Raw genomic sequence first — 15079 nt, forward strand, 5'->3', positions numbered from 1 at the left:
GACACAAGAGGGAATAGAAGGCCTTGTGCACATGTGCCTTTTCTGACCCTTAATGAAGGAGGCTGCATTGGCATCCTATACAGTATAGGGTTGGGGAGATGGACCAGCCAACTGATGTGGATATAGGGGAGATACAGTACAGGTGAAATAATAAGAACAATAGCTGCTATTTATTTTCCAGATGAGGAAACTGAGGCTCAGAGAGGAAAAGTGAGACTTGGCCAGGGTCACATTTGTTCATTCAGCAAGCAATTACTAAGTACCTACTGTGTAAGCACCTACCTGTGCTAATAGGTGGTAGAGCATACACTTGAACCCTGGTCTTTTTGAATTGGGGCTTTGGAGTCAGACTGTTTGGCCTGTCTAGTGCCCCCCTTCTCTCTGCAGTATTCCCCTGCCAAGTGTATTCATCATACTTCATTTTTCCAATCCTATTTTTTTTAAAACAACCTTGTTTTTTCCAATTGCCCCTGGTAAACTCTTCCCACCATTCACTGCATTCCCAGTTCCTTCCATGTTGCTAATCCAAAGCACCTGACATTGGATGTCTCCTTGGAAATGGGAGGAATATAGCCATGAGCAACACTTGAAATTCTGTCCTCTGATCCAGGCCTTTTAGACTTCTCTAACCCCCTGCCCTGCCATGCTCCCATCACCCTACCATACTGTTACTAAACCTTTCTACTCCATTTTGAGCTGAGTAGAGAAGTAAAAGAGGACAAAAGGTGGAAAAAGCCAACCCATCTAGCTCCTACTATCTGAAGTGTGTTGTGTCAGCCCCATTCTGCTATTTACGGTACCATGGCCCCAAGATGAGACCCTTTGCACATCTCTTGGTAATATTCTCAGGAAACTATTGTGCTGAGCATAACCCACATCTCTGGCAATTGAAGTCTGGGATTGACGTTCTTCTAAGGATTAGCAATTAGGACATCAGGTCTGGACATGTCCAAGGCCTGTTGAAGCTCCAAGTTTGAACCAGTTCTCCTGCCTGGTGGAACTCTACACATGGAAACCCAGCTTATGTCTACACCTTCTCTTGTTTCCTAGGAAGCCATGAGGATAAGTAGAAAGGCAGGGTTGGTCCCAAGACAGACTGACCATCTACTTTAGGGCTTCTTAGAAGGATTTGGAGCAGGATTGTGGAGGATACCCTGAGCCAATTTGCATTACTTCAGGAGAAGATCTCTGTGATGTCCATTCCCTATCTCCCCTTGCCATCCCCTGTCCCTTTATTCTTCTCCAGCCCACTATGGTTATTTCCAAGAGCCTACCACCAGCCTGGCTTTCCCCACTGACCAGGTTCCTGTCTTATTTCATTAAAGAGTAAAAAAATTTGGAAAGGTTTGTTGTTGCTGTTGTTAAACAGAAAGAGAAATTATAAAAGTGTCATGCAGAAAACTTTATTAATTCTAAAATAAAAATGGAGACTGCTCCCCAAAGTCACAGTAACTTAGACAACAGATTTTAACAAACCATGAAAACCCTTGGCAATTACTTATGAAGACTCCAGATACCTATATAAATCTAGGAGGTGGGAACTACCATTATTGAAAGCCATATGCTGGATTCTTTATATATATGATCTCATTTAATCCTCATAATTGCCTCATAACCTAGGAAACTGGTGTCGAAAGACACGGTGTAACATGCCCATAAGCATGTAATAAGTAAGTGGCGACCTCAGGATTTGAATCCAGACCTAGTGCCCTCCATTCCTTAGCAGTATTGCTCAGTCAAGTCTACTCATCATCCCCTATCTGCTTTTTTTCCATTGCCCCTAGTAAACCCTTTCCACCCTGCAATGTCTCCCAAAGTAAGGTTGTGAACCAGGTTAATTTTAAGAAGTATGAATATGTGTCTACTTCAGAGCCCAACTAAATCAATCAATGAATATTTTTTGGAGCCTCCCATGTTCTTAGTACCATGAGAGGTATAAGAGAAGTTTAAAACATAGTCTCTGCTTCTAATAAACAGCTGAGAATTCTAGAGAAGGAGACAAAATTAACCCCTTAAACAGATCAGGAAATAATAAGGTTGTTGCTATGTAGAAGTGAGGGAGTAAGATTTTAGGGAGACTGCTTTCAAAAGGCTTGGAGGATTTAAATTGATAAGAACGAGGAAGTGCTCATAAACAAGGGAAACTCAGATAGGTGGGTGCCAGAGGCAGATTGCAAGTTCCCTTGAATTTCAGGCTGAGTAGTCCATATTGGATACAATAAAGTGGGAGCCATTCTAGGTTCTGGAATTAGGACATAACATGATGCAGTGTTATTTGAATGAATCGTGGTGGTATTCCAAGAGTGAGCCTGCAAGAGCCTGGACCAGAACAGTGGTAGTAGGATACCTCCTATGCTGTTCCTCCCAGATGGTTAAGAAATGTTTGAAAAGAATATCAACACTTGGAAGTAGGTCAATGTATAGGGGATCAGAAAGAAAGGAAGAAGTAAAGATGATTCTGAGCTTCCCAGCCTGGATACCAACTGGGATGGGAAGCTGTTGGAAGAAGGGGGATAGTTTTACAGAAACAAATACTTGATGTGTTCTGTTTTGATATGTTAAATCCCACAACCCTGAGATCATGACCTGAGTCAAAACCCAGAGTCAGGTGCTCAACTGACTGCACCACCCAGGCGTCCCTATGTGTTTGAGTTTATTATTATTATCATTATTTTTTAAGGTTTTATTTATTTATTCATGAGAGACACAGAGAGAGAGGCAGAGACACAGACAAAGGGAGAAGCAGGCTCTTCACAGGAAGCCCTATGCGGGACTCGATCCCGGGACCCTGGGATCAGGACCTGAGCCAAAGGCAGATGCTCAACCACTGAGCCACTCAGGCATCCCAATTATTATTATTATTTTATCAGACCTATGGCCCAACTTTTGGTTTACAAAACCTGGTAACTGCACCTACACACAGCTGAAAAGATAGGGACTGGAAAGTAGGCATTTTATATCTCTCAGGTGCTGTTTCCTTTCTTAGGTACCTCTAGTAATTCTAAGGTGCTTTCATCTATCTGCTCGAGGGAGCAGATTTTCCCTTGACTCATTATGTAAAGTCTCTTTTGTCTAGTAGAAGGCTATAAAATCCAGATAGCTCCCCAGGGCGACATTCCTTCCCAAAATTCTCATTCACTCCAAGGCAGCAGTCTCTGAGTTTTCTCTTCTGCTCTGTTGAGCTATGTGTTTATTCCTCCTCACAGTCTTGATCACTGTAGCTATATGATAAACCTTAAATCAGGTGTGATTCCTTTTTTTCTTTTCCAAAATTTTTAGTTTATACTAGTTCCTTTGCTTTCCATATAAGCTTTAGAATAATTTGGTCTATAATGACTAAACACCTTAATGTGATTTTGTTAGGAATTGTGTTAAACCTGGATATCAATTTGGGCAGAATCGACATCTTTATTTTATTGAGTCTTCCAATCCATGAACATGGTTTGTTTCTCCATTTACTTAGAACTTTTTTATTTCCTTCTTCAGCATTTTGTAATTTTCAGCATACAGATCCTAAACACGTTTTTGTACCTAAGTTTTTCTTTGAGTTATTGTATATTTCACTTTGGTTTCCATGTGTTTATTGTTACTGTATAAAAAATACAATTTTTGTATATTGCACTTAGATCCTGTGACCTTGCTGAACTTACTTATTAGTTCTGTTTTCTTATAGATTCTTTAGAATGTTCTACATAGATCACCACTTATCTACAAATAGAGACAGTTTTATTTCTTCCTTTATGATCTGTATGCTTTTTGTTTCCTTTTCTTGCTGTATTGCACTGCCTTATACTTCCAATACTATGTTAAATAAGAATGGTGAGAGCAGACATCCTTGCCTTGTTCCAGAACTCAAAGGAAAAACACTCAGTCTTTCACCACTATGAATGAGGTTAGCTATAGGTTTTTGTAGATCTTCCTTGTCAAGTTGAAGCAGTACCCCCTTTATATTCCTAGTTTTATGAGCTTTTGTTATGAATGAGTGTTAAATTTTGTTAAATGCTGCTTCTGCATCATTTCACACTAATACTGATATATATGTAATTTTTCTTTTTTATATATAATTTTTATTCTTTAGCCTTTTAATATAGTAGGTTACCTTGATTGACCTTCAATTTTTTAAAATATTTTTTTAAATTTTTATTTATTTATGATAGTCACACAGAGAGAGAGAGAGAGGCAGAGACACAGGCCGAGGGAGAAGCAGGCTCCATGCACTGGGAGCCTGACGTGGGATTCGATCCCGGGTCTCCAGGATCGCGCCCTGGGCCAAAGGCAGGCGCCAAACCGCTGCGCCACCCAGGGTTCCCGACCTTCAAATTTTGAACCAGCCTTGTATATCTGGAATAAACTCCGCTTGGTCATTGGTGTATGATTTTTACATATATTGCTGAATTCTATTCTCTAATACTTTCTTGAGGATTTTGCATCTTATATTCATGAGGGATATTAGCTTGTCCTTTTCTTTTTTGTGCTGTCAACATCTGCTTTCAGTATCAGGCCAATAATGCCTTATAAAGTGAGTTTGGGAGTGTTCCCTCCTCCTTTATTTTCTGCAAGAGATAGGGTAGAATTGGCTTTATTCTCCTTTTTAGTAGAATTCTGCAAAGAGACCATCTGGGCCTGGAGCTTTCTCTTTCAGGAAGTTTTTCATTTCTACCTTGATACCATTGTGGTCAGAAAACATGTGCTGTATAATTTCAATTTTTTCAACTGTTGGGATTTGTTTTATGGCCCAGTATATGATCTACTTTGGCATATGTTCTGTAAGTGCTAGAAAAGAATGTGTATTCTGTTTGATGGAATGTTCTATCAGTGTCGATTAGATCCTATTGGATGATAGCATTGTTGAGTTCTTCTATATTCTTTGTCATTTTCCGTCTTGTTCTATTATCAATTGCAAAGAGAGGAATGTTGAAGTCTCCAATTCTAACTGCGAATCTCTTTCTAGTTCTATCAGCTTCTGCTTCATGTATCCTGAAGCTCTGTTGTTTGGTGCATATACATTTCAGATTGCTATATCTCTTCTTGGACCCTTTCACCATTATGTAATGTCCCTTTCTGTCCATGGTAATTTTCTTTGCTCTGGAGTCTACTTTATCTGATGTGAGTATAGCCACTACTGATTGTTTGCGTGGCATATATTTTGCTTTTACTTTCAACCTGCCAACATCATATTTGAAGTGAGGTTTTTTTTTTTTTTTTAAGATTTTATTTTATTTACTCATGAGAGATACAGAGCAAGCAAGAGAGAGGCAGAGGGAGAAGCAGGCTCCATGCAGGGAGCCCAACGCGGAACTCGATCCCGGGTCTCCAGCATCAGGCCCTGGGCTGCAGGCGGCGCTAAACCGCTGCGCCACCGGGGCTGCCCTTGAAGTGAGCTTCTTATGGACAGCATATAGTTGGATGATTTTTTTTAGCCACTCTACCAATCTTTGTCTTTAACTAATGTATTTAGATAATTTACATTCAGTGTAACTTTGATATATTAGGGATTAAATCCGCCATTTGATTTTTTGTTTTCTCTTTATTCCCTCTGTTCTTTCTGTTTTCTTTTTCATCCTTTACTGTTGGTGACTTATACCTCTGTTCAAATTTCATTTTGATTCATCTCTAGTGGGTTTTTTTATTTTTTATTTATTTTTTCATGAGAGACACAGAGAGAGAGAGGCAGAGACACAGGCAGAGGGAGAAGCAGGCTCCATGCAGGGATCCTGATGTGGGACTCAATCCCGGGACTCCAGGATCAGGCCCTGGACGGAAGGCAGGCACTAAACCACTGAGCCACCCAGGGATCCCCATCATCTCTAGTGGTTTTGATTGTATCTCTCTATGTAGGCTTTTTAGTGGCCACTCTGGGTACATATTATACATACCTAACTTACTACAGTCTACTAGTATCAACATTTTATCAGTTTGTATGAAGTGTAGAAATCTTACCTACCTTTAAGTTCTTTCCTATCTCCCATTTATAATATAATTGCCTTAAGTATTTCCTCTACATACATTTAAAACTACATCAGTGTTATAATTTTTGTTTCAATCATCAAACAATCTGGAAAACTGAAGAGGAGGAAAAAAACCTGGTATATTTATGTTTATTCATATTTTACTCATTCCATTGTTCTTTCTTCCTTCCTGATGTTCCAAGATTCCTTCTGTTATCATTACCTTTCCATTACAAAAACTTCCTTTAGCTATTCTGTTAGGGTAAGTCTGGTGGCAACAAATTCTCTTAGTTTTCCTTCCTTTGAGATATTTTTATTTCCCCTTCATTCCAGAAAAATATTTTCATAGACCTAGAATTCTGGGTTGACAGTTATTTTCTTGTATCACCTGAAAAATATTTTACCACCTCCTCTGGCCTCCATGGTTTTTAATGAGAAAACCACTGTCATTTGGATTATCTTTCCCTTATAGGATAAGGGTTTGCTTCTGTTTTGCTGCTTTCCAAATTTGGTGTTTTTTTTTTTCCCTTTCTTTTTTTCCAGGAATCTGATTATGATGAGTCTTGACATGGATTTCTTTGGATTTATCCAGTTTGGAGTTCAGTCAGATTCTTGAATCTGTAGGCTTATATCTTTTGCCAAATTTGGGGGATCTTTAGCCATTTGGGGGGGTATTAATTTTTTTATTTATTCATGAGAGATACAGAGAAGCAGATACATAAGCAGAGGGAGAAGCAGGCTCCCTGGAGGGAGCCTGATGCGGGACTCAATCCCATGACCCCGGGATCATGACCTGAGCCAAAGGTTGACACTCAACCACAGAGCCACCCAGGTGCCCCTAGTGATTACTTGAAATTCTTTTTTAGTCCTATCCCCTTTCTCCTTGCCCTCTGGGGCTTTGGTGACATGAATGTGTTAAATCCTTTTTTAAAAAGATTTATTTGAGAGAGAGACAGAGAGCAAGGGGAGGGGCAGAGAGAGAATCTCAAGCAGACTCCTCACTGAGCACAGAGCCTGATGTGGGGCTCAGTCTCACAACCCTGAGGTCATGACCTGAGCTGGAACCATGAGTCAGTCGCTCAACTGACTGAGCCGCCCAGATGCCCCATGAAGGTTAGATCTATTATCATAGTTCCACATGGTCCTTGAGGTTTTTCCCATTTTCTCAGACCATTTTTTGCCTTTTATTCAAATTGGGAAATTTATTTTTTTAAGATTTTTTTAAAGATTTTATTCATTTATTCATGAGACACACACACACACACACACAGAGAGAGAGAGAGAGAGAGAGAGAGAGACAGGCAGAGGAAGAAGCAGGCTCCATGCAAGGAGCCCGATGTGAGACTCCATCCCAGGACTCCAGGATCACGCCCTGGGCCAAAGGCAGGCTGAGCCACTCAGGGATTCCCTAAAGATTTTATTTATTTATGAGAGAGAGAGAGAGAGAGAGAGAGAAGCAGGCTCCACACAGGGAGCCCGATGTGGGATTTGATCCCAGGACTCCAGGGCCATGTCCTGGGCCGAAGGCAGGTGCTAATTCACTGAGCCACCCAGGGATCCCCTCAAATTGGGTAATTTCTATTGTTCTATATTCCAGTTTACTGAGTTTTCCTCTCCTACCTCCCTCCACTCTGCTATGGTGCCTATCTATTGAGTTTTTTATTTCACTTGTATCTTTTAGTTCTAAAATTTCCATTTAGTTTTTTTTATTTCTTCTATCACTTTGCTGAGACTTATTTTCTATTTTTTCAAGCATGTTCATAATTGCTCAGTGAAGTACTTTTATGATGGCCTCTTTAAACTCCTTGTCAGGTATTTCCAACTTCTATGTTATTTCTATGCTGACATCTGTTGATTGTCTTTTTCCTATTCAAATTGATAGTTTCCTGTTTCTTGGTATCTGTGATTTTCTATTGTATCCTGAATATTTTAGATATTTTTATGAAGTCTGTATCTTCTTTAAATCTTCTATTTTAGCAGGCTTCCTCTGACATTATGATGGCAGAGGAGGGGAGCACCACCTCATTACTTCCAGTTGGTGATAAAAGTCTAGGTTCCCCACTTAGCTGCCATTGACTGCCTGTGGGGAAAGTGGGACACTTCATTACCACTGAGCAGAGTAGAAATTCAGGTTCTCTATTAGAACTCCACTGATACCACCTGGCTGAGAATGAAAGTGGCACCTTATTGCTGCTCCCCATGTGGTCTCTACTGATGGCAGTGGGTGAGCCTCCTTGCCATTGAACAGGGATAAAAATTCTGGCTTTCCACTCTGCCTTCTCTGGTGGAAGGGGATCCTGGTTGCTGCTAGGCTAATTTTTTATTTTAATGTTTCATACATTTAACAAATACATATTTGGTGTAGATATGTGCCAGACACTACTGTAGGCACTGGTAATAGAGATGTAAATAGGACACGTAAAGGCCTTGTCCATCATGGAGCTTACATTCTAGTGAGGAAGATAGACAATAAGCAAATAAATAAATATTTGATATTGGTTACTGATAAATTCCGATGGGGGTGCTATTTTAGATAGGTGGTCAGTAAAGCCCTCCCTGAGGAAATGACATTTGGGAATAGAACTTAATGAAGTAAGGGAAGGAGCTTTGCAAAAATTGGGATGAAAAACATTCTAGATAAAAAGAAGATTAAGATAAAAAACCCTAAGGTAGGAATGGATTTGGTATGTTTAATGTAGAGTTGACCCTTGAACAATGTGACTGTTAGGGGCACCAACACCCTACACACTTGAAAAATCTACATATAACTTTTGGTTTTCTTTTGTGTTTTTTTTTTTTTGTCTTTGTTTTTTGGCGTCCCTGGATAGACACAAATGCATATCATTTTTGAATCCCCAAAAACTTAACTACTAATAACCTACTGTTGACCAGAAAATTTACTGAAACATAAACAGTCAACACATATTTTGTATATATATTGTGTACTGTATTCTTTTTTAAGTATTTTAATTCCCATTAATGAACATACAATGTTATATTAGTTTCAAGTATACAACACAGTGATTTAACAATTCCATACATCACCTGGTGCTCATCACAGGTGTACTCCTTAATCCTCATCACTTATTTAACCTATCCCCGACCTCCTCCCCTCTGGTAACCATCAGTTTGTTCTCTATAATTAAGAGTCTATTTCTTGATTTCTCTCTCTGTCTCTTTTTTCCTTTACTCATTTGTTTTCTCTCTTAAACTCCACATATGAGTGAATCCATATGGTATTTGTCTTTCTGTGGCTAACTTATTTCGCTTAGCATTATACTCTCTAGCTTTATCCATGTTGTCACAAATGCCAAGATTTCATTCTTTTTATGGCTGAATAATATTCCATTATATATATATATATAATGGAATATTATTCAGCCATATATATATGCCATATATATATATGCCATATATATATGCCAATATATATATATGCCATATATGCCATATATATATGCCATATATATATATGCCATATATATGCCTATATATATATATAAGATGTGATATATATTATATATATAATATAAGATGTGATATATATATAATGGAATATTATATATATCACATCATTATATTATATTATATTATATTATATTATATTATATTATATATATAATATATGTACCATATATATCCACATCTTTATCCATTCTTCAATCGATGGACACTAGGCTGTTTCCATATCTTGGCTATTATAAATAATGCTGCTGAGCAGCCCAGGTGGCTCAGCGGTTTAGCACCACCTTCGGCCCAGGGCGTGATCCTGGAGACCCGGAATTGAGTCCCACGTCGGGCTCCCTGCATGGAGCCTGCTTCTGTCTCTGCCTCTCTCTCTCTCTCTCTCTGATGAATAAATAAATAAAATCTTTAAAAATAAGTAAATAAAGTTGCTGTAAACATAGGGTTGCTTGTATCACTTTGAATTTGTGTTTTTGTATTCTTATAATAAAGTAAGGTAGAGAAAAGAAAATGATATCAGGGACACCTGGATGGCTCAGTGGTTGAGCATCTGTCTTGGCTCAGGGCATAATCCCGAGGTCCCCCAGATCGAGTCCCCCATCGGGCTCCCCACGGGGAGCCGGCTTCTCCCTCTGCCTGTGTCTCTGCCTCTCTCTGTCTATGTCTATCATGAATAAATAATAAAATATTTTAAGAAATTATATCACAAAAATCATAAGAAAGAGGAAATACATTTACAGTACTATACTGCAAAAAAATCCATGTGTAAGTGGACCCATGCTGTTCAAACCATGTTGTTCAAGGGTCAACTGTATGTTTTAGTGTGTATTAGAGAGAAATATAACTGTCACATCAAACTGATGATTTCACAGATATCATTGCTTAGGATAGAGTTAAATGTTTTCTTTTTCGTTTATTTCTTAAGGTTAGGTTTCTTTAAAGCGCAGTTGGTATAAGAGAGGTCTCCACATAAGTGGTATGAAATATGACAAATTTTTTGACAGTATTGAAGTTTGGGAAGCAAATCTGTCTGAGATAGATAATGTTATTAGATCCATTCAACAGATGAGAGAACTGAGGCTTAGGGAGTTCGATTATTTTGTAGGTCACAGAGCAAGTGAGGGAGCTGGGATTCCACATGAGAAACTGAAGGTCATGCCCAAAGTTTAGAAGAGGAAATATGGAATTTTTCTTCTTCCTGGTGGAGTTGCTGGTAGTTGTATACGAAAAAAAAAATTTTTTTTTGAAGAAAACTTCGAGAACTCTAATGTGTTTAATTAAGCTTTTTTCTGTTTGCTCAAAGTACATGCTTAAAGTAATTATATCCCTTACTACCCTCCAGCTTTTAGCTCTAAAATAATCAAGGTGCAAGAGAGATATTAGAACTTATTAGAGAAGATAGACTTAACTACAGAGAACAAACTGAGAATTGATGGAGGGAGGGAGAGATGGAGGTAGGGGATGGGCTAAATGGGTGATGGGCATTAAGGAGGACACTTATAGTGATGAACCACTAAATTCTACTCCTGAAGCTAATATTACACTATATGTTAACTAACTAGAATGTAAATAAAAACTTGAAATGTTAAAAAAAATAAACTGCATTTTTCTATTTTTCAAAAGAATTTATTAGAGAAAATAAGGTAAAACACTCACAGTTCTGGAATGCCGTAGTGTTGACAATTCCCTCAGTCTACCCGGAGGCCCTTTAACCAACTGAGATTCAGGTGCTGTCTTTAGTATAGCTGCCAAATCCAGCAGTGCTGATAGGCATTTTATGCCAGAGTAAGCAGACCCAGCCTCCCTGGCCTTGATGCTGAGGGACAGTCTTTGCAGGATTCTCTCCTCAAACTTCCAGGGGAAGCTCTACAGACATCCCATCCTGTGGACTACCTCTGCTTTACCTGGACAGTGACATTCCCAAGCTACAGTCAAGCTAAGAGCTCTCAGTGTTTTGAGAAAGAGAAACGTCTTTATAGGCTTCTGGTTTACCCACATCGTTCTGCCTCTTTGCAGCTCCAAGCATATTTTGGAAGGAGATTTCATAAAGATTTCAAAATTGAGTTAGGATTTCAAGTCTATTGTGACATGCAAATTAGTCCTGCTTGCCCGTTGGCAGCAATGCAACCGAAGTGCCTAGAGACGGGCCATAAAATGAAAACATCAAAGTGATTAAATGTGCCCGAAGAGCATAATCGAGTGCATGAATAAGAGAAAATAAAACAAATTGATTTTCTCCAGTGCCAGAAAAACAGAATAATTGAGAACAAAATAATAGACTTTGAAGTAATCAAAGTGAGGAATGTACCATAGTGACATAGAAACAGCCAGTTGTGGGGGAGATTTATTGTGTTTCTGTTATCATTTTTACAGCTTTAATTTCATTAGCTAATAAATACAAATCAATTGAAAAATCAGTCAACCAGAGAGGAGACAGTCCCAAGCCAAGATTTTTATTCACATCTCCTAAAAGAGGCTGAAGCAGTGATCCTTAATCAATTTTCATAGGTGCACATATCCCCCGTTAGCTGGAAAATAAGTTCTGGAAGGCCTCTCTGCTTTGGAGGTGATGATCTGTTCTGTTCTGCCAGTCACTTTCTACATACAAGTTTACAGATTCAACTTTCAAAAGGGTCACTTTTATACCCCGCCAAGATTTCTGAGAGAATGGCCTGAGTACAGCATCTTGGTTTACAAAGATGACGTTTTCATGGCACTGACCAGCATTTATGGTCTTTCACTGGGTCATTCTGAATTTGCGTGGTGGTGGCAATGGCAGCTACAGTAGCAACAGCAGGGTTGCCCACCACTCTTACAAGACTGATGAGCATCTGTGGCTCACTGCTACCACAGGCATCACACATGCACACATGCACAATGCTGAAATCTAATCTAAAACCAAGAAGACCCAGCGAGAGTATGCCACCCCTTTGGTTTCCAGCCTGGCAGCCATGATGCTGGGGACATCAGGGGAGGGAAGCTAGGCTGGGAGACTTCCCATGCTGACTGTAGCAGTAGAGCACTGGGGACAGCAAGCTGTGCTGGGACCCATGTTGGAACATCAGACAGCAAACATGAGATCAATGCAGAACTATTTTTATAGCTCCTCTAAGGAAAGAATCCATCCACCCTACTCCTCAGCTGTTCATGACTGAGCTCAATGGCCCTTCACCTCAGGATCCGCGGTGGTGGCTAGTGTGACTCGGATTGCAGTTTTTCCTTTCACAGACCCTTGAGCTGCTCTGGAAGCTGTTGGCACTTCCAGATGTTCATGACACACCCTACCTTCAGGGCTTCACAGTTAGCAGCCATGACTTTGTCTCCAGTAAAGGTCTTTGGGACCATTGGGACTGTAAACCAGGGTGTACAGAAGTAGTTGGTGGTGCCAAGACTGGCACTACTTGTTGGCACAATCAGGATGGCATGGTTAATAGATTGTGCCTGCCAGGCAATTTGTGATGAAAAATTTATTTTACAGGAAGCACCTAGATACTGAAAGCACTCTGACCTTCTGGTGGTATCCAAGGCCTAATCATGATGTGCCTTGAGGTAAACAGGGAATGTTAGCATTTAGCCCCTTGGTGCAAGAGAAGGAGAGTTTATCTCCAGTTCGGGCCTAAAATCCCAGCTTCCATTTCCCACTGGTGTTTGGGTGGAGCAAACTGGAGCAAATGGATTTCACAACTCTTAAAGCATTATACAGATGTAAGGCTGTATTCTTCCTGCCACTGCTATTCCCATTATCTTGGATTTCCCAGCCCAGAATTTTTGTCTGAAAAAGAAATATGGAGAAAGCACATGGACAAAGGAACCTGGAGTTGTGACTCCAAAATGCCTGGGAGGCATTGCCCAGCCCAGGAGATAAACCACTCCAGGCCAAGCTCCACTGGCTGGTTGCCAGACAAGCAGCCCACTCCTGTGATGTCACCTCTACAGTTACTTGTGCCTATCCCTCCACATGGAGCCAGCAGATTTAGGCACAGGAGGGGAGAAAAAATGAATCATAAGCTATTTTAGAAATTGCTTTGATTCTGTTTGAAGTTGCAGTAGTCCCTTGCAAGCTAAGACCAGAGCACCCTAGCCATCAGAGTAATATCTTTTAAGTGCCGATATCCTACAAATGCCAGAAGCTTGGTGGGATTAATCCACAGCCTCAGGTTCTATTCAGGTCAGAGGCAGACAAATGGTAATTGGTGATTATATTTAATTGTCACTGAAAGGCTTTCTGGTGACAAGAGGGATCTACATTCTAAGGCAAGCAATACAGTTGACAATTAAGAGCTAAAATTAAATCAGCGTTCCATATCAGCACATGCCCACGGCTTCATAGAAATCCTTTGTTCTGCCATTGTTCCCAGGTAGAGCATGAGAACCCCCTCAAACATGGTTGTGATGGGGCAGCAGCTAGAAAACTTCCTTTAGCCCTAGATCAAGCTAGATGGACCTCCTCCCCATCTTAAAATTATTCAGAGGCTCCCCATGGCCTCTAGGATAAGGCCACAGCCTTCTAGGCCCTTGATGATCTGGCCTCTGGCCATCTCTCCAACCTCATTGCCCCCTTCCCTGACCATCATCCTGTGGTCTGGCCACAAAAACTTTGCTGTTGCCTTTACCTATCCAGTTGTGCCTGGATCATTCTCTCTAGCTTTGCCCTTGAAGATGCTGCCTCTTCTGTGAAGCCCTCCATACCCTCTCTGTATGTCCTTGGCACTCTATACACACTGATATTTTATCACCTTATTAGGGAACATGATGTGTTTGTCTCCATATATGCCTTCCCCACTAGACTGAGAACTTGAGGGCAAGAACTGTGTTTTGTTCTCCCTTGTGACCTGAGCACCTAGCACAGGGCCAGCCCAATGTAGACTTCAATAAAGGCTTGTGAAATAAATGGACACAGATGGGGACCAGGTTGGGTTGAGGGAGCTGGATGGCAGGGGGTCAGGGGCGGGGGGCACCATTCAAGGTTCTCAGATACTAGAAGCAGCAGAGAAGCCTGGGTACCTGCTGTCTAAGAGCAATCCCTACAGTGATTTTTCCCACAATGTGCCTCATGTGCCTCTGTGTGAGAGACAATTTGAGATGACACAAAGATATTTTTCACTTTAATAGTTGTATTCATTTTAGTGTAGGTTTTAAAATATACTAAGCAGAGGTGCCTGGGTGGCTCAGTCAGTTAAGTGTCTACCTTTGGTTCAGGTCATGATCCCAGAGTCCTGGGATTGAGCCCCATGTTTGGATCCTTGCTTCAGCGGGGAGTCTGCTTCTCCCTCTCCATCTGCCCCTTCTCTGGCCCATGCTCTCTGTCTCACATGCACACACTCTCTCTCAAATAAATAAATAAAATCTTTTTTAAAAATTAAAAATAAGAACAGCTGGGTGGCTCAGCAGTGGAGTGTCTGCCTTTGGCTCAGGGCATGGGGCAGGGAATTGAGTCTGGGGTCTGGGAATTGAGTCCTGCATCAGCCTGGGATCTGGGAATTGAGTCTTGCATCAGCCTCCCTGTGAGGAGCCTGCTCCTCCCTCTGCCTATGTCTCTGCCCCTCTCTCTGTGTCTTTCATGACTAAATAAATATAAATAAATAAATAAATAAGATGTACTAAGCAGATCAAGTCTGTTGATGATGATAATGATGACTACCTACTACTACTTAAGTTAGATGAGA

General features: G+C 40.5%; 1 protein-coding gene across 6 annotated transcripts in view; it reads left to right on the plus strand.

Annotated features, from left to right (window-relative positions):
- Positions 1–15079, plus strand: part of HDAC8 (histone deacetylase 8) — a 220873-nt gene that overhangs the window by 198532 nt on the left and 7262 nt on the right. Inside the window, exon 11 of one of the 6 annotated variants that reach the window (XM_025982837.2) lies at positions 10519–15020. The exons of 3 other annotated variants lie outside the window; for them this stretch is intronic. In XM_025982837.2, coding sequence (XP_025838622.1) covers positions 10519–10583 — 65 coding nt within the window. In that variant the 3' untranslated portion in view covers positions 10584–15020. Of the gene's footprint in view, positions 1–10518; positions 15021–15079 lie in introns of those variants that run through there. 2 more of the 6 variants (XM_072746341.1, XM_072746343.1) reach the window with 2 other exon arrangements.

The sequence above is a fragment of the Vulpes vulpes genome, unplaced genomic scaffold (genome assembly GCF_048418805.1).
Source record: "Vulpes vulpes isolate BD-2025 unplaced genomic scaffold, VulVul3 u000000690, whole genome shotgun sequence".
Classification (NCBI taxonomy): Eukaryota; Metazoa; Chordata; class Mammalia; order Carnivora; family Canidae; genus Vulpes; species Vulpes vulpes.